Source organism: Jaculus jaculus, chromosome 8, assembly GCF_020740685.1.
Source record: "Jaculus jaculus isolate mJacJac1 chromosome 8, mJacJac1.mat.Y.cur, whole genome shotgun sequence".
NCBI lineage: Eukaryota > Metazoa > Chordata > Mammalia > Rodentia > Dipodidae > Jaculus > Jaculus jaculus.
This window is the reverse complement of record NC_059109.1, coordinates 65,257,940-65,283,164: the sequence shown is the minus strand read 5'-3', so window position 1 is coordinate 65,283,164 and position 25,225 is coordinate 65,257,940. Positions and strand designations below refer to the sequence as shown.

The 25,225-nt window shown below is 39.1% G+C and overlaps 1 protein-coding gene across 1 annotated transcript in view; it reads right to left on the bottom strand.

Annotated features, from left to right (window-relative positions):
• The window catches only part of Fbn1 (fibrillin 1), a 254,992-nt gene that overhangs the window by 34,603 nt on the left and 195,164 nt on the right, over nt 1-25,225 (bottom strand). Inside the window, exons 36-47 of the mRNA XM_045156152.1 lie at nt 23,133-23,255; nt 22,686-22,850; nt 20,442-20,510; nt 20,221-20,346; nt 18,799-18,921; nt 18,002-18,160; nt 13,108-13,179; nt 9,203-9,328; nt 7,085-7,207; nt 4,704-4,829; nt 2,386-2,502; nt 175-303 (exon numbers count right to left, since the gene is read on the bottom strand). Coding sequence (XP_045012087.1) covers nt 175-303; nt 2,386-2,502; nt 4,704-4,829; nt 7,085-7,207; nt 9,203-9,328; nt 13,108-13,179; nt 18,002-18,160; nt 18,799-18,921; nt 20,221-20,346; nt 20,442-20,510; nt 22,686-22,850; nt 23,133-23,255 — 1,458 coding nt within the window. The remainder of the gene's footprint in view (nt 1-174; nt 304-2,385; nt 2,503-4,703; nt 4,830-7,084; nt 7,208-9,202; nt 9,329-13,107; nt 13,180-18,001; nt 18,161-18,798; nt 18,922-20,220; nt 20,347-20,441; nt 20,511-22,685; nt 22,851-23,132; nt 23,256-25,225) is intronic.

Below are 25,225 nucleotides of genomic sequence, written 5' to 3'. Positions count from 1 at the left end.
ATAAATAAATAAATAATGAACAAAAAAAATACTAAAAAAAAAAAAGTAAAATCTTTATAGGCAAGATTAGTGCATACTTCCTCCATATTCCTCACAGGAAGAATTACAATGGAGATTGCCTGATTCTATACTCTCGGAGCATATTTTCAGAATCTTTCTGAGCCGTGCACTCACCCACACAGGTCCTCCCATCTGGAGCCACCTCATAGCCTTCATTGCACTGGCACTGGAAGGAGCCCACTGTGTTGATGCACTGGCCATTTCTACAAAGGTTCCCATTTCCAGTTGCACATTCATCAACATCTGAAAAAAGTTATCATTATTACTTTTTACAATGGTCCAAAGAAAATGTTAAAATCCCAGCTTTTGTGGCTCAGCCAAACATAAGAAATTATAATGAAGATCTGGTTTACAACAGATCTAGCTTTAAACACCTACCCAAATATAATCAAATGAATGCAAACACACACACATATGTACATAAACATCTGCACTATATATCACACACACATAATTTGTTGTTGCTTTATATTTATTTATTTTTGTTTTTGTTTTTTATTTTTTATTATTAAAAACTTCCATAATTATAGACAAAATGTTTTATTTTTTGAAACTGTCTCATATAGCTCAAACTGGCCCTAACCTCACAATATAGCCAAGGATGACCCTGAATGTCTGATCCTGACATCTCTACCTCCCCAGTCTTAGGATTATAAGCATGAGCCCAAGTTCATGTGGTTCTGGGGATTGAACTCAAGGCTTCCTGCATGTTAGGTAAGCACTCGACCAACTGAGTTACAACCCTAATTTTTCTTTATTATACTGAAGGTGGATAATTTACATGAGAAGTTAATAGTTTCACTTGGACTTTAGGCTTTATTTTTTTATTGTGTATGTGTTTGTATATGTGGTGTTTGTGTATGGTGTATGCATGTGTGTGCAGATGCACATGCCCCATGTGCACTCTAGTAGTGACTAGAGGAAGTATCAGGTGTCCTCCTCTACCACTCTTCTGCCTTATTTCCCTGAGACAGAGTCTGTCACTGAATCTACAGCTCCAGTTTTGCTTGCAGTGACTGACTTGGGAGCCCCAGTGATCCTCCTGCCTCTACCTACCTCAAGTGCTGGGGATATGGGTATACATAGCTATGCCTGGCTTTTTATGTAGGTGCTAGGGATTGAACTCAGGCTTGCCTAGCAAACATTCTTACCTACTTAACAATATTTCCAGCCCCTAGGATTTATTTTTTGTAATATAAATATGATTTATTTTAAAATGTTTTTTATTTTTATTTATTTATTTGAGAGAGAGAGATAGACAGAGAGGGAGAGAAAGAGAATGGGTATACCAGGGCTTATAGCCACTGCAAATGAACTCCAAATGCATGCACCACCTGGTGAATCTGGCTTACATGGGTCCTGGAAAGTTGAACCAAGGTCCTTTGGCTTTGCAGGCAAATACCTTAACTGCAAAGCCATCTCTCCAACACAACATGATTTATTGATACACAACTCAGCTGAAGTCATACTGCAGTATTGTAATTAAAAGCATATAAATTAGCCTCCAGCTCTATGCAGTATTTAGTTCATCACTATTCCTTAGCATGTCTTTCTTTAAATTAACTTTAGTTAGTATAAAATGATGAGTTTCATTATATTTTCATATATCTATGTCATTGTACCTTGCACATATATACCTCTATACTATCCTATTCTGTTCCTGTTCTTCCCTTCTCACTAGCCCCTTACTCACCTCAAAGAGATTTCCTTTTTCAATGTTTTATAGTCATATATGTTTTATATATATATACCATATATGTATATATATGTATACTATATATGTATATATATGTATACTATATATGTATATATACTATATATGTATATATACATTTATCCATATATTACAATATATAAACATACAAAATATATCTATACATGAAATATACCTAAAAATAAATACATATGTACAAATATATATTTAAATCTGGAGCCTCCACATGAAATAAAACATCCAGCATTTGTAAGAAGAGGAATTTTGTTCATGTAATAATGTGTTTCTTTTAAAAGTGGCTGCAGTAAAACATAAAGGCAAGAAGGTCCACATATCATTTTATGTAAAGAATGTCTTTTGTATACTTTAAATTTCATATAATTTACAAAAAAATGATATAAAATTACAGCTGCTAATTTGATCACTTTAATATGAATAATAGATGAAGCTACTACATTTGAGTTTTGATTAGCATATTATATTTGACAAGTTCCTTGACAAAGTGTTAGGCCTAAGATGGCATATATTTAAAATGAGAGAGAGAAGAATAGCCCATCCATCCCCTGGAGATAATACTAGTTACCCAGTTGGTCATTCCTGGGCAAACGTACCTATGCAGTCATTGTTGTGGGAAAGAATGAAGCCATGATTGCAGCGGCAGTTGAAAGAACCAATGGTGTTTCGGCAGGTCCCATTCCCACAGGCATCTCTTTCACATTCATTGATGTCTAGGAGAAAGGTCACAGAGAAACCATTACTAATGGAAAGGGGGCTGTGTGGTCACTGACATTGAGTCATTTTAGGGTGTACAGTCTCCCTTGAAGGCTAAAAGGTCTGGATGGTGGCATCTGTTCCACCACCAGCAGCTCCCCGGAGAAGGTGAGAGGTAAGGTTGTCTAAAATCCCGGCAGTACATTGTTTCCTTGGTTGGCATGTAAAGGAGGCGAGCTCAGGACATGAGAACTGGACAAGAATTTTATTCTATTTATTTCTTAAATTCTCCACCCTTGCCACTTTTCTCAAATATTTCACTTGAAAATGGAAACAGTTCTATGTGCATCTGGGTCTTGATTTGGTGCCACGTTTGGAAAATTTCAACTCTTAGGATTCTTACTCCAACTTACCCAAAAGCAGTGATTTACCTGGCATTACTCTGCAATCAGCAACAAAATTACTTTCTAGCTCAGCTGCTTTTTGGACATTGTTTCCTTTTTCCCAGCCACCACTGAAAACTCATAACCCCTCCAATGATGAGCTATCTCCTCTCCTGAATCTGACAATGGAGTGACATTCACCTTGCTTTCAGACACCCTCACAGTCTTATGTGTCTTTGTATTAGTCTCTGACTCTGTCTTTGGCATTCTGTAAAGCTATGCTTTTATCTCTCCACAACATAGCAGCAAACATCCTTCTTGAAGAGAGTAGGCTTATTAAAGAGACAAAGAAAATTTAAATGAAAAAAAGATGACTAACAGTTTCAGAGAGAGAGGTGTGATGAGAAGAGCAAGGCTGAAGTGACAGAGGGGTGTACAGTAACATGTACGGAGAGAAAGTGTAATGAATAAAGATAAACTCTTCTTTCAAGTCTTGGAGATATATATAATTCTAAATCAAAAAGCTATTGCGAGAGCTAGAAAGATGGCTCAGTGGTTGAAGGTGCTTGCTTGCAAAGCCTGATGGCCCAAGGCTCAAATTCCTAGTACTCATATAAGTCAGATGTACAAAGTGGTACATGCATGTGGAATTCATTTGCAATGGCAAGAGGGCCTGGTGTGCACACACTTTATCTCTCTCTCCCTTGCACATTAATAAAAAAAAATTATAAAAAAAAGCTGTTGCTGACTCCCAAGGAGCTCTATGGGCAGTTGAAAACTGCATTTAGATGAACCATGATACCACAAGCAGAGAGCTGGGAGGGTACAGTGAATTGACCTTAGTTTATCTGTAGCCAAACTGGGAAGTTCTTTAGTAGCAGATTCCAGAAAGTTGAAATGGAAAAAGAGAAAAATACTTGGACAGGTTCTCATGGCTATGCCAGGGTTAGCTGCCTGGGATGGTTTGCTCCTTTAACTTAAAATGCTATCTTTTTGGAGACAGCCTTATGAGAATATCCCTTAATGAATGGACTAGCTATAGCCAAAAGTGAGCAGCTTAAACAGAGGGCCTGTGTTGATTGTTCTTCCAGCTATGGAATTGGTTCAGTATCCAAAAGGCTTAACAGATGTCACTTTAAAACAGAGAGAAAAAGAAGGGACCTGATTGATTGCTTACATCTTAAGTTTATTCCAAGCCAGCACCCTGGAAGTACTGAAACCAAGAGAGATGTTTAAGATTTTGAGCTCTCTTTTCCTTTAAAATTTGGTAGTCCTTTACCTTTTTTTTTTTTGCCTCTGTAGAAACTATCTATTTACCTTTGAGTATCTGGTACAAACTGTAGACCTTTCTTATATACCCAAAAGCTGAGGTCTGTTAAATGATAAGAGCTCACATAAGTATTACACAATATTATAAGCTACTAACATAAACAAAATTTAATTTTGGGTTTCTCTCTTTATATATGTATATATACACATATATATGCACATGTGTATGTACATTTATATGAATTTATCTTGTAGTCAAAAGTTTTTCTACAACTGGTGGTGATACTCAGTGGTACAGCACTTGCTTAACATTCATAATGCATATGGTCCTGGGTTTGATCCCAAACACGGTGAGGAGCAAAAATTCTGATAGTCAAATGAAAAATCAAGGAGGAACTATTTTTTTGTGCTCAGATTGCCAGAGATTAAGTGAGACATCAATCCCATTTTTATTTCACAAATAGCAAAATAATTAGTGAATAAGGTATTAAGTCTTACAATATTTTGATGTAAATGGAATTCTAAGTAATATATGAAAAACAATGAAATGATGATCACATACTTACCTAAGCACATGGTTTGATCAGCATTTGTCTTGAAACCAGCATGACACAGGCAATAAAAGCTTCCCACTGTATCAATACATTGTCCATGGCTGCATATGTTGGGGATTTCTTGACATTCATTGCGATCTGTAAATAAAAAGCATTTCAAGTGGACACTATGCAAAGCAATTTTTGTTGCTTGTTTTCTGAGATGGAGATTTAGAAGATAAAATCCAATTGAGGGTACTTGTCTCCTATGTCTAATGACCTAGGTTTGATTCCCCAGGGCCCATGTAAAGCCAGATGCACAAAGTGGAACATGCATCTGGAGTTTGTTTGCAATGGCTAGAGGCCCTGGTGCACCCATGTTCTCTCTTTCTCTGTCTCTCTCTGCCTCTTTCTCTCCCATAAATTAAAAATTAAAGAAACTTAAAAACTCTAATTGAATAATATGTGTAGGCATTGTTGTCAAGATTAATCCTAACTCAAGACTGAGTCTGTAACTCAGACACTGGCTTTATATTTATTTTTGCTTCAAAATTGTTTATAAATTACTGACTACATAAGCAACATATGAAACAATGAAAAAAGAACAGGCACGACTGAAAATAGTCATAAAAGAGGAAAAAACTTAGGATATGGGGAAAAACTTGAGTAGGGAGTCTTCACTTATTTATCTAATCACATCTCAGAGTGTGGAATTAACTGAAGTGTTTGGTCAATTTAAGGTTAAATCGTGGATACTTTAAGGCTTTCTTTGGAAAATTATATCACAGTCTAACAAATCTGTTGCTAACATTGTTTTATCGAACATATGTTTTTTTTTCACATTCCTATAACTTTCATTCCATTTTTATCAAGGTTTCATGTCCACAATGGCTCCACCTTAATCATGGTGTTACTTTTCTTCATACCAGTTTATAGGACAGTCATTGCATTTTGCTTCTACTCATATTTAAACTAAATTATCTTTATGATAGACTGAATTTTCGTGTTTTCTTGAAGTCTGGTTACCTGAGAGGAAGAATTTAATGCACAAGTTTACCAATTACATGATTCTATGCCTGCATATATCTATAATTTTTTTCTTGTGAAAGTGGTTTATTGAGGGAATCCTTTAATGGGTGAGGGAAACAAAGAATGTGAATGAGCTGCTCCTTGATTGCCCATAGGCAGCACTGCTTTCTTAATCTATATCAACAGCTCTACTTGTGGAAAGTTGTAAAGACTATATACAACAGATGTACCATCCTGAATTTTTATTCTTTCAAAAGGACTGCAGCAGATGCTGTGGAGAGCAGCAGCTCTTGCTCTTATTTGAGGGTATGATGGTTCATATCAGAGGCATTAATATTTTTCCTGTTTTATATTTTTAATGTACACAGAATAGCTGCTCTGATGTAAAAGAAATGCTAAATACTTGCACATGTTCCTTTAAACTCATAAATCTTGATTCTGAAAGTGATTTTTTCCCTTTGTTCGGCTCTTGCACTCTCTTCTCACCAAATTCTCATAAAACAATGCACAGTGCCCTACAGACAGCACTGCACATCCTACCGCTCAATGACTAGTGGAACAGGAAATCCAAAGAAAACCTGACCATGCTCTCCGAAGCACAAATGCATGGCATGCCCAAGAAGTTCACCTGAAAATGAATTGCAGGCAGAACAACACATTCCTCCTGACCGCTTTGCTAAATATACGATGACTTATAACTATTTTAAAACTTACATGAAAATCACTCTTAAGTACTGTTTTGCTTCTGTGTTGAAATGGCTTTGCTAGAAATGTAAACTGACAACACATCCTTCCTTCTTATTCTGCCACGCCCTTGCCCAAGGTGAGCGACAAGCACTCCTAGCCTCGAGGTGATAGCTTCTCATTTACTGCAGGCACCCTAGAGATTGTAAAGCTCTTAATGTTTGCTGTCTTCAGTGGTTGACCTTTGCCTGTAAGATGTTTGGGAAAACAAATGATACTGTTGGCTTTTTTTTTTCTTCAAGGTGATCTTGTCTAACTCAAAGGTGCTTCACTGTCAAGACTGGCATATATGGCCAAGGAAGTAAAAATCTCATAAGTCTAAGGGGGATTATATGGAAGTAAACAAAATACATTGGTCTTAAGTATTGGCTGGAGGCATATGGTAGATGTTTCCAGGTGGGGAGAAAGATAGGCACACAAGACTTGTTTATCTGAATGATCTTTTGCAAACATCTATAGTTACAGGTACGAGTTTAGATATTTCAAAAATTTTATTTTTTTTCCAATTTAGTTTCTAAAGTTCATAAATCTAAATCATTACTTGTGTTCTTCAGCCCTACAATCTCAAAAGAAACCCAGTGTGAATGGCTTGACAGAGATGCGCTCTGAGTGGGTACACCCAGCCAGTGGCCACAACGTACCATTGCACTGCCCTGTGGAGGTGAGCCGGTAGCCAGGCTTGCAGTCGCAGCGATAGCTGCCTGCGGTGTTGATGCATTCAGCATTGCGCTGGCACACTGGGCCGTTCTGACACTCGTCGATATCTGCAAGCAGAACAGAATTTCATTCAGAAGAGAATAGAATCTTTTGTTGAGCCAGAAAGTGAAGCCTCTTAAATAATAAGAGTTATAGTCTCTTACTGTTCTTTTGAAAAGACAACGTGGATGTTTACAGAAGCTTTATTTACACTGTAGGAATTTGGAAGCAACCAAGATGCTCTAACGAATGCATGTATGATAACCAACTGTGGCACCTTCAGACAAGAGAATCCCAGGGAGCCAGTACTGCCTCATCCACTAGTTCCGCTGTGCTTATAAGGGTGTCAAGAGACACAGAGTGCCAACCATGCCACTGGAGAAGCCAGATGGTGTGACAGTTAGGCACTGCTGTGGTGTGCCAGCATAACATCTGGTCTGTGCATGCTTATGGACACTCCCCCATCAGTGCTGGAACCCAGTCTAACTTCGGTAGGGCTGAGCATGCCTGAAACCAACCTTCATTTACTCATTTCTGGTTTTAAAGCTAAGAGCATGCTGGGAAGCAGCTAAGGCCATTTGCACACCCTGAAGACAAACGGTCTATGAAATGGAAATAAAAAGTTGGAACACATTCTTCTTGGTGGTCACCAAATGTCATTACCTGTCAGGCCATCTCTGGCAACATGATTGACCCTCTGTTTTTCTTCACATCCATTTCCTTCACATAGTGCAGAACTAGTGGGGGAGGCAGTGCTGGGTCTCCTCTGACAAGGTACCTGGCACTGGCCCAGCTGCCTGCTTTCCATCTCATGTATGTCGCAAGGTCTAGGTTGGCTTGGTGCTCATGGATGGCCTTATATATGTGTTCTGGCCAAGGGGCATTACTTTGGCAAATATAAACAGCAAAAGGGGTTCTCTAAACATAGAAACAAGGAAGTGTTGGGAGGTGGCTGGCATCCTGAGGCATTTCCCAGAAGGGGAAAAGCACAGGTATGAAGAAGGCAGCTACCTCTAGCTCTTTAAGATCAGCTGCTATGAGTTCTATTTTCCTCTCCCACATCCATGCTTCTTGTCCAGGATTCTGATTCATGATGGTTCTTGAAAGTCCCAGGGCTGGGGCCAAGGTCTGAAGGAGCTATCTCCTTAGAAAGCCTATGAATGGACATCACCCTTGCCCACAACTCACAGAGCAGACAGGGTGACACGAGCTTACTTGGCCATAGCGATGGAAAGCCTGTTAAGAGAGCTTAACAAGTACGTGATTACCAATGGAATATAATCTTACTTGTGGATTGTAAGTTGTTCCTAATTTAGAAAAAAAGGCTTTTGAAGCATTATATTGCTGACATATGTGCCATAATATATGCCCTAAGGAGCACTGATCCTTTCTATAATTCACAAACTGTTAGAGGCTGGTAGTTCAAGTATTAAATGAAAAAAAATACCAGTTATCCAAGGACACATCTTTAATAAGCAGTAATGTTCCTTTTGCCAAGATGTTAAAAACCCTACCTTCACCAGATGTAGCAGAAAGTATGAAGTTGGTACTGTATACATACATGGTAATCAGGCATAACTTGAAAAGAAAAAAGTACCATTTGCATGAAGGCCAAAATTTGTCATATAAATTCAAATTGAAAACCCTGTCATGCATTTGAAATATTTGTATTAACCTTGTTTTCACTTGGGAGTAGCAAAGTCTCTGTTTGAAAAAGAATTCTGACTTTCACATTCCACTAAAAATGACTGTCCACTCATGTTTGCTTTCAAGCAACGTGAGACAAAAGCAGTCTCTAGATATACTCAAGAACTCGGAGCTTTTCTGTATTGGCTGGAGAATCTGATGGATTGTGTGTTGGGGAAAAGTACTGTGAAGTGCATGTCCTAGTTTTTCCACTGGGAGCTAATGGATGTTTTTTGCTGGCCTGTGGTATACCATGTCCTTTACTATTTCTACAGCTTGAGCTGAAATCTCAACCTTGTGAAATTTAGCAAGAACACTATCAAGAAGTTTTTCAGAAGGTCCATTTGTGCAGACGGTAGAGTAACAACATGATTTACCTTCACAAACCAAGAGCTTGTCATTATAGAAGAATCCCACTGGACATTCACACCGGAAGCTGCCTACCATGTTGATACACACTCCATTTTCACAGACCCCTGGGATCTCCCGACATTCATCAATATCTAGAAACAGAAGTCACTAGTGAGTGACAATGTAGCATATGACTCCTATATAAACTAAGACAAGATTAAAATTGTTTGTGTGTGTGTGCATATGCATGTGTAAAGTGATGTTACTATTAGGAGAAATCAATGAATAGCAAATTGAAAACCTAAATCACTTTTAGACACTTCTGTGTGTATATAGAGTTAGCATCTGTCCTTTTGGTTTGGTTTAAACAACAATTTCATACAGTAGGAACTACTTTTGAATTCACTGGGCTCATGGAAACACCAGATGAGAAGGGGCTGACTGAAGACAGGGTCAGCTCCAAGAAAGGACTGTAATGGTAGACTGTGTTTCCTAAGACCGGGGCTATATCTGCCTGCTTGTTTACCCTGGAGGGCCCTTCTATAGGCCACTTGACAACTCAGCTGGGAATGTATGTTAAGTGTTGGTCTACATTCACGTCTCCAATTCATGAAACTTTTGATTACCATTGCTGAGAAACTTTGTTTCCTTATTTTAGTCAGGATTCTTTGCTAAGTATGTCATGTACTGTTGTAATGAGATGACCATGGGCTCAAGGACAGCTTGCAAGAGCTGCACCTATGAGCAGCATGTTCTAAAACCAGCCTGTTCTAAAGAAGAAATCTTACAGGCCATGGATTTTAGGCCCCGTTTCAAAGGATTTGTTTTTATTTGAAAGTAAACTGATCTTGATGGGGGAAAGAACAGCTTAAAAATCTCAATGTTCAGGGCTGAGAAATGACTCAGTAGTTAAAGGTATTTTCCTGTAAAACCTGATGGTCAGAGCTCAATTTCCAAGCTTCCTATGTAAGCCAGACACAAAAAATAATGAGAATAAAAAAAGTGGCACAAGAGTCTGGCATTCATTTGCAGTGGCAAGAGGCCCTGGCGTGCACACGTGAGTGCGCATGCACACACACACACACAACTTAATTAATTACATAAGTCTCCAAGATCATCAAAATCATGAAACTAGAAACAGGATCATAAGAAGGAAGGAAAAGATCTTAAGGAAAGGGGAGAAATACAGTAATTAATAAATGCATAAGCAAATCAAAAGGGGTGGAAGGGAAACAGCCAGAGGGGTGAAGGGAACACAGAGGAGGAGACAAAGTATATGGCATATATGTATTAAAATGACATAATAAAGCACATTTATTTGTATGCTAACCTAAAAAGTTAATTAAAAAAGAATTGCAAAGGGTACAACCTCAAAGTATTGCTATTTTGAAGAGAGGAAAGTTTTTGTTCTTAGGTTTTTCACACCTTTGACATTTATGTTAAACAGTCATGAGAAGGAACATGACAACTATTTAGCAACAATAAACAAATCCCACTCAGAAAATATGAACTGTTGTGCCAGCATTCATTAGTCTGAAATATAAGTGATGTATCATCACCAAGTTTAACAAAATCAGACTGAATTAAATCCCTAGCCATGTTTGGGTGCAAAATAATTTCAAAAAACATGAGTTTTTTTCTTTTCTTTCCCTGTCTAGATTTTATTTCAACTTGGAGAAATTTATATTTTAAGATAATTATTAGTCAGTTATAGTGGCACATGCCAGTAGGTAGTCTCTAAAGAGGATGAGGCAGGGTGATCAAGAGTCTGGGATCAATGTGGAAGAGCTGGCGGAAAGAATGTAAGAGCCAAAGGAAGGGTAGGACTCCTTACAATGTGCTCCCTCTAGACACAAAATGGCCTGGATATCCATGACCTCATAGTAACTGACACTGCCTATACAAGACCATCACAAGAAGAGGAAAAGATCATGACATCAAAATAAAAGAGAGACTGATTGAGATGGGAGGGGATATGATGGAGAATGGAGTTTCAAAGGGGAAAGTGGGGGGAGGGAGGGTATTACCATGGCATATTTTTTATAATCATGGAAGTTGTTAATAAAAATGTTAAAATAAATAAAATTTAAAAAAGAAAAAAGAGAGTCTGAGATCAGCCTGGGTAATTCACTTGTGTGGATGAGGGAGAAGCTCATGAAAACCCACTGCCCCTGAGGAATTATGGGCAGTTAATGATTGCCCGGAGTGGTAATCACTTCAGTGGCTGCCACTGGTATGTTGCCCATGCCTCAGTAAATAACTCTCATCCCTATTCATTAAAGCAGCTCTGATTAAACTCAGTAGGTCACAAAAAAAATCTTAAAAACAGGAGGTGACTAGTTGAGAAGAATGAAGGGTTCAGCAGGAGAGGAATGGAATAAAAGAGAGGGATAAAGGTCAATATGATCCAAATGCATTATATATAACTGTATGAAACTATCAAAATATAAATAAATAAAATTTCTAAAAGTCATGAATACTTAGGGTACTATAGTTTTGGCCCCACATGAATGAAATATAAATATGCCAATAGTCTTAAATTTTTTCGGAGGGGGAGTATAAGTCTTAAGCAAAGCTTATCAATCATAGAAATATTTTGTCATGGTGGGATTTGGTAACAATCATTAGACTGTTAAATATCATGTTTCCAGTTTTCAACAGTTGGAGGCCAAGCAAGCTTTGAGTCATGACTGGGCTCTGTTATTAATTAGCTAGGTGGCCTTGGGTGAGTATCTTTCCCTCTCTGGGCCTCTGTCTACTCAATGGCAAAGCAAGGCATTTGGATGAAATGGGGTTTGGGTTCTTTCCAGGTCTGCTAGTGCATGGTGTAAACACCATTTCGAGTTTTTCCTCCCTGCCAACCTTGGGGGACAGGGCTTGCTGGTGTACATGCTTGGTTTGCCCATGGAGACCCATTACCATTAGAGATCACTTATCTTCCAATCACAGATTCTAGACAGATGAAAAGATCTGTTTTGGAAAGGGAAAAACAGAGTAGCTAGGGCCAGGTGTTTTATGCCAATGTCATTTAGCAGTTTTTCTTTCCAAACCATGAAGTTTCTTTGGATGCTGTCTGGACTCTGGAGCCATATGGATTTGGCACTAAGGGGGCCAGGCTGATTGCTGGACCAGATCCTTGTTTTCTTAAACAAGGTCACTGGAAAGGCTGATGAGGATTTCAGTGTAGATATTAAGAATGAGGAGGAACAAAGCGGGTGGTGATGCTTGCTCCTAGACACAACTGCTCAGATGGAGGTGGGCATTTAAGGATTCATATAAATAAAATCACACTAGGGCAAAGCTCTCAGAACAGCTTCCCATCAGCTCTGGGGCTATTTTCCTTCAAGTCGCAAGGGTTATGCCTGCTGCACTCTGTGCAATGGATCTGAAGCTGCCTCATACAGCCATTTTACCCACTGCAGCAGCCTACTTCCATTACCAGATAAGACTTTAAAGTGAAAAGATCTTTATTCCACACCTGAAATTCTCCAGGCAAGTGATCTTAGGAGAGGTGAGAGGAGACAAAATTGATCCACAAGGAGGGTTTTATGTGAACAACATATACTTAAGGATTGGGGTGAGGGAAGATGGGGAGTTAAGAGACATATCAAATGTCAACTGGCCCTGCTCCCAGAGGCTCTCTCTTTCTTGATGTATAGGGTTGGTTTAACTCAGCTTGATGGTAATTTTTGAGGATAGTTCCTATCCTCCTTAATTGTAAATGGTCAATTAGGTGTAGCTATGAAGAGTTTTTACACACTGTATTTAAATTAAGAATCAATGTTTCAACACAGCTAAAGGTACAGTCTCACAGCTTTTCTTTCTAAAAAAAAAGAAAGTGAATTGAGAAATCAATGGTGTGTACCCTGCTCTCTTGACACAAAGAAGAAAATCCCAAAAACGTTCACATCAGCATAAGCTCAAAACTTACCCACAGGTAAGCCAGTATAAATGTCAATGACAAAGCCAGGCCTTTGACTTCCACACAGGGTAGCAAATTCATCTGCAATAGTTAAACACAGAAAGGGCAATGGTGAGTGGTGAGCAAGAATTCGCTGAAAGAAATAACTATCTAAACAATCTTGAAAGGTATTAATCTGTATTCTGAAAAATTTTTTTTAATTTTTTTTTTTAATTTGAGAGCGACAGACACAGAGAGAAAGACAGATAGAGGGAGAGAGAGAGAATGGGCGTGCCAGGGCTTCCAGCTTCTGCAAATGAACTCCAGATGTGTGCGCCCCCTTGTGCATCTGGCTAACGTGGGACCTGGGGAACCGAGCCTCGAACCGGGGTCCTTAGGCTTCACAGGCAAGCGCTTAACCACTATGCCATCTCCTGAAAAAATTTAAATAACATATGAAAATACCCACGGATGTAGCCTTGCCTGTAAGACCGATGCTGAAGGAAACCCATGTGACATCATGCATTCTCTCTCTCTTTTTCCTGATAACAAATTATAAAGGATGAACTAAATGCCATTAATGACAACCTCTTGCCTTGGGATCTTATCATTCTAGATCATGTCTAACTTGTACGATGTGGTATCAACTGAAGCTCAAAATGATGACGCCCATTGCAAATTAGAAAATAGTAAGAGGATATATTTCAATTAAAAATATAGCCTGGGCTGGAGAAATGGCTTGGCGGTTAGGCGCTTGCCTGTGAAGCCTAAGGACCCCGGTTCGAGGCTCGGTTCCCCAGGTCCCACGTTAGCCAGATGCACAAGGGGGCGCACGCATCTGGAGTTCGTTTGCAGAGGCTGGAAGCCCTGGCGCGCCCATTCTCTCTCTCTCCCTCTACCTGTCTTTCTCTCTGTGTCTGTCACTCTCAAATAAACAAATAAAAAATTAAAAAAAAAAAAACCTGAACTGGGCATGGTGGTACACACCTTTAATCCCAGCACTCAGGAGGCAGAGGTAGGAGGATCGCTGTGAGTTTGAGGCCACCCTGAGATGACAGTGAATTCCAGGTCAGTCTGAGCTAGGGTGAGACCCTACCTTGAAAAAGAGCAAATATATATCTTGCCTGAGCAGGCATGTACCTATAAACTCATTTACTTAAGAGGCTAAATCAAGAAATTTGAGGCCAGCCTGGGTAGCATAGAAAGAGTCTGTCTCACAAAAAAAAAGAAAAAAAAAAAGTGCAATCCCCAAACATAAAACATAGCATGTTCTTTCCTAAGAGCTTTATAGCTCAAATTAGTCATCCAGAAAATTACACAATCTGCTAAACTATATTCAAATTTCACAGATAACATACAGCCAAGATTTGATTCAAAAAGTATTCATTAAAAATAATTCTTATTATCTTAGTTCAAAAGATCATTTCTGAAGTCAGTGTCAGCATCTATCAATCAAGTCTCCAAAGTTGACTACAAGGAATGTGCAGTGATCTGATAGGACAAAACAGAAAATAGCAGGACTCTTATTTTTTATTAAGTAGAAAGTTGTTTGTATGGATACATCATATGGTAGTACCAACATTTCCTTCCATCCTGCCCCCATTCTGCTGAGGGCCCTCCTCAGTGGGATTGCTGGCATTAGCAGGACCCTATTTGATCTTTGGAAAGCCTAATCTCTTTTAAAGTTTATTCTGTATAGTTCTATAATAGGATAGTTAAAAATGACAAATATGGGTTAGAAAAGTGGCTTAGCAGTAAACGCACTTGTGTACAAAGCCAAAGGACCTAGTTTTGATTCTTCCAGGATCCATGTAAGCCAGATGCACAGGGGGGTGCACGTACTTGGAGTTTGTTTACAGTGGCTAAAGGCCCTGGCATGCCCATTCTCTCCCTCTCTCTCTGCCTCTTTCTCTCTCAAAGAAATAAATTAATTAATTTTTGAATGACAAATATAACTTTTTGCATGTATGTGTGGTGTGGTGTGTATGTGCATGTGTATGAATGTCAGAGCAGAATGTTGGGCGTTCTCCTCTATCATGTCTCCCCATGATTTCACTGCATCTGGAAATGCTGGTTTCAGTAAAACTGGCTGATCAGCAAGACCAAGCAATTCTCCTGCCTGTGGTCCCCCACAGGACAGGGGATAGAGTTATGCAAGGCCATGCCCAACATTTTATGTGGGTGTTGGAAATTGAACTCATACTGTCTCCAGCACTCTTGAGCCCTACTGCTTAGACTAAGTTTTCTTATCCAGTCCCTAGTCCCTATATTCAACTTTCAAGATAAATGAAAATATATACATATAGACAGGCACTTTAGCAAGGATGCCCACAGAGTTTTACTGATAATATATGATCAAGTGTTTTGAAGGTATCTTTCCCAAGTTCAAAGGTCAAAAATGTTTTTGTATGTGTGTGTGTGTGTGTGTGTGTGTGTGTGTGTGTGTGTATAATTGACAACTTCTATACTTACAGACAACAAACCATGGTATTTCCCTTGCCTCCCCCACTTTCCTATTCACACCTCTGCTCTCCATCATATCCCCTCCCTCTCTCCATTAGTCTCTCTTTTAATTTGATGTCATCATCTTTTTCTCCTGTTATGAGGGTCTTATATAGGTATTGCTAGGCACTAGAGGTCTTGAATATCGAGGCCAATTTCTTCTGTCTGGACCGTTGCATTGTAAGGAGGGGTAGCCTTCCTTTGGCTCTTACATTCGTTCTGCTACCTCTTCCGCAATGGACCCTGAGCCTTGGAGGGTGTGAGATATAACAACCTTTTTCTTAAATGGCCAGAGATAAAATAAAAATAGTCATTATAGGTTGTAAGATCTCTGTCAAAACTATTTAACTCTATCATGAAATCAGTGTAAACTGTGTGAATAAATTAATGAGACTGTGTCTTAATAAAATTTTATTAATGAACACCAAAATTTGAAGGCAATGCAACTTTCATATGTCATAAAATACTCCTCTCATTTCCAACAATTTAACGTATACAATCATTCCTAGTTTTGAGTCATTCAAAAACAAGTAGTAGGTTGGAGAGATGACTCAGCAGTTGAGGCACTTGCCTGGATAGCCTGAGGACCCAGGTTTAATTCCCCCGTGCCCACATAAAGCCAGATGCATTATGTGGCTCATGAATCTGGCATTTGCCATGGCTAGAAGCCCTGCAACACCCATCCTCCCCCCACTCCTCTATCTGCATCATTCTTTCCATCTCATAAATAAATAAATGAAATATATATTTTAAAGTAACTAGTATTCAGTTTTTATATAAGCATAGCTCTATATGAGGCATCTCCATCACACCTGCCCAAGCTCAAGCACACTGTGAAAGAGGAAACAGAAAGAATGTAAGAGCCAGAGGAGGTGGGGAGTACTGTGAGGTACTGTTCTCCAGATATCAATTGACTGGTACATTCATGCCCTCACAGTAGAGGTTGCTGCCTCCATAAGACCTGCACAATATTGAGCTCATCAGCATTTTGACATAGATAATGGGCAGGGGAAGCACAAGGCACCAAAATAGAAGAGGGACTCCATGTTAAGAGGAATGGGTTCATTGGTATTAGAGTGGGGGAGAGAGAGCTAGTAAGGTCATGGGAGGGAGGTTATGATCAAATTTCATATGTTCACATATTAAATTCTCAATTAAAATACTGAGAAAGGGGATATAAAGGTGGCTTAGCAGTTAAGGTGATTGCCTGCAAAGCCCAAGGACCCATGTTCTACTCTCCAGGTCCCATGTAAGCCAGACATATAAGATGATGCAAGCGCACAAGGTCATACATGAGTACAAGGTGGCATTTGGGGTTTGAGTGCAGTGGCTAGAATCCCTAGTATGCCAATTCTCTCTCTCTCTCTCATAAAACATGGCCAATCTGTTTGGCTTGCCATGAAAAAAATACTTAGAAAAAATAACAAGTAGAAGATTAGATTTGGCTCATGAACTATAGTTTGCCAATCCCTGTTCTAGAAACTTTTGGCAGCATACAGGTATATCCTAAGTGGTTTATTTCTGAACAATCAATGGACTAAGCAATATATGAATCTTATATTGCCCATATAACAAGGAAAAGTCAAACAATGTATTTAATATTCTGTTGAATGGGTTGTGTACCACAGAAAACCTTAATTAGTATTTTTCATGGATGATGTCAAAATGCATCTGATCTAATATATACTGTGTGATAAAGAACACTGCAGCAATATATTCACTTACTTACAAGGCATAACTTACATTTGTTTTAAAGGAATAACATTAACTTTTCCTATGAGAATATAAGAAGAAATTTCTCTCTAGTTGTAATTTCAAAAAGGTTGCATTCTTTTCTCAGTGTTTACTTACTTCCTGGGCATTGAAAATTTTATACTTCATCATGTCTACCTTTTCAAATAAGATGCAAAAAAGTATGGAGCCAAAGCTATCATTTATCTGTCAGTAAGCAGGAATTCCCTGCTAGGATTCTGCATCTTGTACTTGCTCCTTGAGCTAACTTCTTCCTTTCTGTTTGCCATTTACTTTATCCATATTTCTTGCCTGACACTTAGTTCTTTGTAGGCAGCTTAAAGTAAGAATTATGGTTCCCTTATGTATCAAACTGGGTTGCCTAATGTTTCCAGCCTTTTAATTTTATGGGGAATCCTGAAACAATGATAATGATGTTTACAGGTCTGGACATATGTATGCTGTGTCTACAAGTCTAGTTATGAATTTGTTATAAATTAGAAAGTTATTCACTAACTCAATTTTCTGATGGAAGTATCATCATAAACTATGAAGCAAAATATTTGCCTATATAGGTTGAATTTTTTTATAAGGAATAAATTATTTTCTCCCTTTACTGAGACTGATTTTTTTCAACCATTCATAGTTAATTCATTGACCAGTATTATTGGTGACTGAAAATAGAAGTTACCTGTGCTCGGGATAGGACACTGTTCACAGGGTTTGTTCCAGGCCCGGCCAATGTTGTAGGAACAACAGCACATCTTCTTGGTCATGTTAAACAAGAGTTCTCCATCACAGGTCTGGTTGTCAGCATAATAGTTTCTGTAGCACAAACTTCTTCTCATGTCTAGAAGAAAGGAGGACGTAAGAACTAGTGATCCCATGGGAGAACACACACATCAGGTTTTTAGGGGAGTTTCAAAAAGCAAGTTCTTTGAAATGTACTACAGCATGACTTTGATAAAGGCAGGAAAATCCCACCTGTACACACAACTTTCAGCTACCTTTGCTGCTGTAAGAATCCTACTCTGAGAAATGAGTCCCCTGGTATTCTGTGCCTCCTAAAGAAGCCATTATGTAGCTGTAGCATTAATAAACATTGCATGACTTTCTACCCAGTCTCCTTGTAACTAATCTCTACTACACTTTTTCGGTAAGTTTCTCATATCTGGATCATGATGTTTTAATATGGTAGGTCAGTGCTTAAATATAATTGTATAAAGATATACCCAAAAGTCAAACAAAAGAAGCACTATTAAACTGTTTTTGGGATTTTCTAACATTAATTCTTAAAGAACACTCCTCACCACCCATATAAGGTGGCAAAAACCACCAACTGATGGTTTACAAGGGAAGATCTGACTAAGATGGTAAAAGGAGGGCGATGCTCTGTCTGGTGAGCAATATAACTTTAAGAGCCAATTGCTGAATTGGCCTTTATAGCTGAGAGCCAACTCTGAATGCCAGAGAAAAATTTGGACTTACCCATGCAGTTATTTCCCCCATTCACTTGCATGTAGTCTGGTGGGCAAATGCAGGTGTAGTTGCCAACAGTGTTGTAACATGTCCCCGGACCACAGATTCCAGGAGTCTCACATTCATTCACATCTGTAACCCACAGAAAGTGTTAATGTGTTATGTTAATATGAAAACTTCATTCTTTGGAATGAGCTGAAGAAAATTTGAAATCCAAGTATGACAAGAAGGTCATTTAGTTCATACCTGACCTGTGCCAATGACAGTATTTTTAGTCAAGAAGTTTTTACAAAGGAACTCTTTCCTTCTGATATAAGTGACTAGTAAATGAGTCCATAACATTCTCCAAAGCAGACAGAGATGGAAACATAGAAGAATCATGACTTTCAGATATACTTCAGAAATCAACTATATAGTTTGTATGTTCATAGAAGGATATAATCTATCATCAACTTGTTTCATAAATCTGCATTGTAAGGCAACATGAAAGGAGCTACCTCAACCCCTCTCCTTTGCAAATAAGAGGATTGATTCTAATCTTTGGTAACACTGTGAGTCTGACAACACACTTAATGTGCCATGATGCTCAACTAATACTTATAGAAAGTGTCATTGTTTATTTCACCTATGACCTTTGGGACCGCTGAGGCATAATCCTTATGTGGAAGGCAGGGAAGACTCTTGCCTAACTAGTTCTATGATTTCTGCAAGTAGACAAAATCATTCCTCCCAACCCTGGTTCATGACCCAAATATTCTGAAGCCTTAAAGTAGACAACATTTTCTGTCTCTCCAATATCTGAGCATGAGCAAGGCCATTCCTATACCATAAAGCCAAAGGCCTTTCTTCAAAGGGAAGTCATTTAAACACACTAGTATAGATGGTAAATGCTTAAAGGCAAAAAGAGAAGTCTAAGCCGGGTGTGGTGGCACACACCTTTAATCCCAGCACTCGGGACACAGAGGTAGGAGGATCGCCATCAGTTTTGGGCCACACTGAGAGTACATAGTGAATTCCAGGTCATCCTGAGCTAAAGTGAGACTATACCTCAAAAAACCAAAGAGAGAGAGGCGGGGGGGGGGGGAGGGGGGAGGAGCCTAGAGAAGCCTAGATCTGCCCTGAACATCCAGTGTGCTACCCTAATAAAAGCAGCATTTATAAAGAGCATGGGAAAGTCTCTTATAGACCTCACATAATAAAAGTCCACTTTTCTCAGGAAAAGAAGCATGTTTAGAACTTTTTCAAACAATACTGTTGTAAGAACACTGCTATGAGGCACCATGTATGCCACACATTTGCCTGGCTGTGCTCATAATTACCCCATCATGCTGTGCTGTGAAACCCTCAATTTCCTGGTAACTGTGTGCTAAATTTCAGGTCAGTCAGATCACAGAACCTGAAAGAGCATATCGTCCAACAAGGGCTATTTACCATCGCACACTCGGGTGTCTTCATTCAGGTAGTAACCTGTTGGACAGCGGCACTGGAAACTGCCGAAAGTGTTGATGCATTTCCCCCCTTGACACAGCCCAGGAAGCTCCTGGCACTCATCGATGTCTACCGAAATGAAAACAAAGCATGTCACCAGCATTATGAATCAACACAAGGATGTTAAAAATGTCTGCACATTAAGACAAAGGAAACAGAATTACCTTCTAGTATAACAGTGATGGGGTTTGGACGGAAACCTTCTCCTCCAGGACACAGAATTTTGTACTCAGCTATTGAAACAAATAATTCAAAGTGAGTTCTTTTAAATCTAAAATTCCTAGAAATAATATCAAGAGAAATTTTGGTATAAATGACTGAAAATATTCACTTCTAGGAGTTTTTAGCTCTATGCCTACCCATCTAAAGTAAGTTAACATCTTTGTAGACCTGTGCCATTTTTCTAATGCTATGTGTGCCAAACAGAATGCCACTGTCTGAAGTCTCTCTACTCTTATAGTCTTGTGAGCTATTTTATTCCCTATTTCAATAAGCATTTTTTCAAAAGGTCTTCTTTCCATTTTTGTTTTCTAATATGTGTCTTTTCCATTATTGTTTTGTTAAGTTTTATTTTCCATGTCTCATAGTTTCCCTTAATAAGTTCACTGTCTATCTCTAATACCCTTTCCAAGTAGAGCTTGGAAAGGCTCTTATTTCTCGGTTCTCTTTCTGCTTTCCTTGATACCCAGACATCTTGCTCACCCCTTTATTCTATACATGGTGTTACTAACAACTTGCTTTCCACAAACATCCCCCTACAGTGTAATTTCTCCATTAAGCCATTCATCCAAGTATCTCACACAAAAACATGTTTCTCAGCTCTCTGTACCAGCATGGTAACACACACAGGAATGTGCTAACAGCAATTATAGGGGCTGTGGCACCAGACTAGTAAAAATTATAAGACGATTTTTTTCATCTTTATAAGTGTCTTTTCAAGTCTGTTCATCTCTGCCCTGGCTTTATGAAATTCTATGTATATAGGTATAAGTAGATGTATATTTCCATTCTAATTCCAACCCAGATTTAGATTGCTTAATGAGCTTTTATTTTACCAATCATTTATTGATCCTAAATTAGATCAATTAATCTCAATTAAAAATTGAGTTGAAAATTGGGGTTGCTCTTTCAACATCAGTGAAATTGACAGTCTTCCTCTTTCACTTTTTCTTTTCTCCTCTTTCTGTAACTGTCTGCTCTTTTGGGGTACTTTCCTTTTTACTGTCATGTTCTTTCTTGATTGCACAACTGAAAAGTCAGCAGCTACTTCCAACCTGAATAGAGCCCGATCTCAAGAGAGAGGAAAAGAGATGGTGCCAGTTAAGCACTCAGATTTGTGTTGGGTATTCTACTTGAGAGGTTCCATTTAACCCTATGAGATAGGCGAATATCCTAAGTAACTTGCCCAAGGCCTACACAGGTGGCCAGTGGGAGAGCTCTGACTTGAACCTGGCCTTTCTGCCAAACATGGTGCAGTGTCTGCTCTTCTTCCTGCACGTTTAAGTGTAGAATCTCAACTTGTATGTGTGGATAGCATTTTTTCTGGTAGACTGGAGTGCAAGACTTAGTCTCATTCATCTTTCCATACTCAAAGTCTGTAATGAATATCTTCAGAAGTGAATAAATGACATTTCTACAAGGGAAGAGTGAATATCTATCACCAAATAGCCTATACACAGCAGTGACTGGCTCTTACAAAGAGGCTACATCTGAATAATACACCCACTTAGACAAGTTAGTCCTTTTTTAAAAAAATATTTTATTTTTATTTATTTGAGAGAGACAGACAAAGAGAAAGAGGCAGAGAGAGACAATGGGCACACCAGGGTCTCCAGCCACTGCAAATGAACTACAAATACATGTTCCACCTTATGCATCTGGCTTACATGGGTTCTGGGGAATAGAGCTTCAAACCAGTGTCCTTAGGCTGCATAGGCAAGCACTTAACCATTAAGCCATTCCTCCAATCCATGTAAGTCCTTTTTTTAATGAGATATATTCTTTATGTCCTTAATATCACATTCTCAAGCTTCCTCTCATGCACACTAAGCATTGAATAATTTTTCATTTCATAAGCTGCTTGATTAATTGTTTCTGAGCTGTTCTAGAGGCCCTAGACCAGTTGACAGATGACAGAAAGCAAACAACCATGTGTCCCTGGAAGGCACCTAGGCAACCCAGCCTGGGAGCAATGGATGCTATCTCTGCCTACTAGGATAAGACTAGCACTAACTGGGGAATATTTTGGTTCTCAGGTAATGAATGAGGGCCAAGGGGACTGGTCTTCCTTCCCTCATCTAAGCCTAGAGACAACTGGTAGCTCCCTCTCTCAGCTGTTGAACTTCTATGGATCTAGAGAAGAGAACTGGCTGAGACTGAATAAGAATGGATCAGAGGAGGGCACTTACATGTGTTCACGGAAGGACACACTTCACAGGGAGTTCCCCAGGCTCTACCCAGAGAACAACAGCAGGAAGCCTTGGAGACACCAACTCCAATTTCGTTGCTACAGGCTGTATCTCCATTGTCTCCTCGAGGTCGAATATCCAAATAGCAATTTCCCGAACGGGTATCTATTTGCCATACACAAACAAAGTGTCAGACAGATTCTACTTGAGAGCTGAAAAATCTGACTAATTTCTGAAAATGTTTAAAAATTATAATTTACAAAAAAGTGCTCAAGAATATACACTTGTAATTTTCCTTTAGAAAAGGAACTTGAGAGAATACATCACATTTTGGAAATGTTTAAGTGTCTATACTATTACTTTTGTAAGCTTTGAAAATAGAATATTTAATTCTGCTTCAAAAATAATAAACTGTATGTATCTTAGAATTTTTTTTAAAGATCTTACCAACACAACCAACTCGAGTTGGATTTAGCTCAAAGTCTGGTGGACAATCACAGGTATAGCTGCCTGGAGTGTTGACACAGTTCCCACTGATACATGTAGTTGGATCCAGACATTCATTAACATCTACAACCAAACATCCAGGGGCAGAATTACTCATTGTGACAATGTAGGACTGACATCACCATATAATAGTAGTGCCCAAATAAAGGCTCTTAACAAGAATTTTTAAGCCACTAGTTATAATTATGCCTACAGATGTGATCTTTATATCTGAAATAAGATCCCTCAGGAAAGAAAGACATAGTTTTCAATTTGCTTCCCCCTAGAACATGTTTACATTCAAGTTTGTCACCAGAATAGAATTTAATTTTGGAAGGACAATATTATAACCAAGGTAATTGAAGGCAAAACATGTTTGTCCTCAGTCCACCAAAATTTCAGATACAGATTTAAAAAACAGATTTAATATGTGTGGCTTGTTATTTTGTCAGATTAGAGCAAGATGTCCTAGGGAACCCTCAGGAGCAACAACCCTGCTGTTTCCCCTGCACACCCATTCGTGAGGCTGAGTATGTTTCTTCAAGCCTGGAAAGTCTTTCTCCCTCTTTTCAGTTTCTATTCTGAGAATATGTACAAAATTATAGATGTTTTGACAAATTCCTACCCTTGTATCATCCTCTTGACAAAACTAGACAAGTGGGTTGAGAGAGCAGACACCTTTGTCCTCAGGTCCTGTTGGAGGAACTGCAAACCCCCTCCCAAAGGCTCTATGACAGAAGGTTCTTTTGATCAAATCCCATGTGAACTTGGATGTGCTGATTTTTGACTTGGGATTGAGAGGAGGGTCTAGACCATGGAAGGGTAACCTCCTGAAGGAGGTAAGCATACCAGCAAGGTGTCACACTATTTTCTATACTAACTGAGGGAAGGTATTTGCCTGGGGAAGAATACATCACCCAGATCATGTGGGGAGATATCGTATGCATGATCTAGGGAGCCACTGAGTCATGGTTTATTTAAGTGACTGAAAAGAAAGGATGCTCACTAAAGTCCTGAGCTCCTCCAGCATGGCACTTGTTTTCTCTACGTCCTTGCCTAGAAGGGTGGCCTAGGAAGGAAAATTGCCAATGGCTGTGCTAAAATCTTTTTTCAGTACCAAAAAGAGTTGAGTCTGTGGGGTGCCTGTAGTTTTTCTTCCTCTCCCTTCCCTTCCCTTTCTTTTCATTTCTTTTCTTTTTTGAGTTAGGGTCTCATTCTAGCTCAGGTTGAAATGTAACTCACTCTGTACTCACAGTCTCTTCTAATTTTTTTTCTTGTGTTCCTTGAGAATTGTGTTTTCTTTACAAGAACATTCACTAGATATGCATGGCCAAACTCTAGGTGCCAGATACTTTGGTGACCAGTGGCAGTGCACGGGTAGCAAGGAGTAGGTATTATACATCAACAAAGTACAAGAGATAAACCAGTGAACCCAGAGCATGGTGTTCAAAAAGAAACTGAAATATAGTCAAGGAGGAAAGGAATGTCTAGGGCGCCTGTGGTGGTTTGATTCAGGTGTCCCCCATAAACTTAGGTATTCTGAATGCTAGGTTCCGAGATGCTGGAGATTTGGGAATTAACGTCTCCTAGAGGGAGTGTATTTTGGGGGGCAGGCTTATGGGTGTTACAGCCAGTTTCCCCATGCCAGTGTTTGGCACACTCTCCTCTTCCTGTTGTTCACCTTATGTTGGCCAGGGGTTGATGTCCACCCTGCTCATGCCATTATTTTCCTTGCCACCATGGAGCTTCCCCTCAAGCCTATAAGCCAAAATAAACCTCTTTTTCCCAGAAGCTGCTCTTGGTTGGGTGATTTCTACCAGCAGTGCGAACCAGACTGCAACAGAGCCATATAGCTGAAGCATCCTTAGAATACTCCTCAGTAGTAGCAAGCTTAATCCTTCAACTCTCTTTCCTCTGCACCTCCCACTTCACCAGTGCCAAGTCTGAGAAAAGGTATTCTGTGATTCCAAATGCTTCATTCCTCTCTTTCTTTTCTTCTGCAAGTAACCTGCTTTCGTCCTGGTGATATACCTGTGAGCCAATTTCAATGCGAA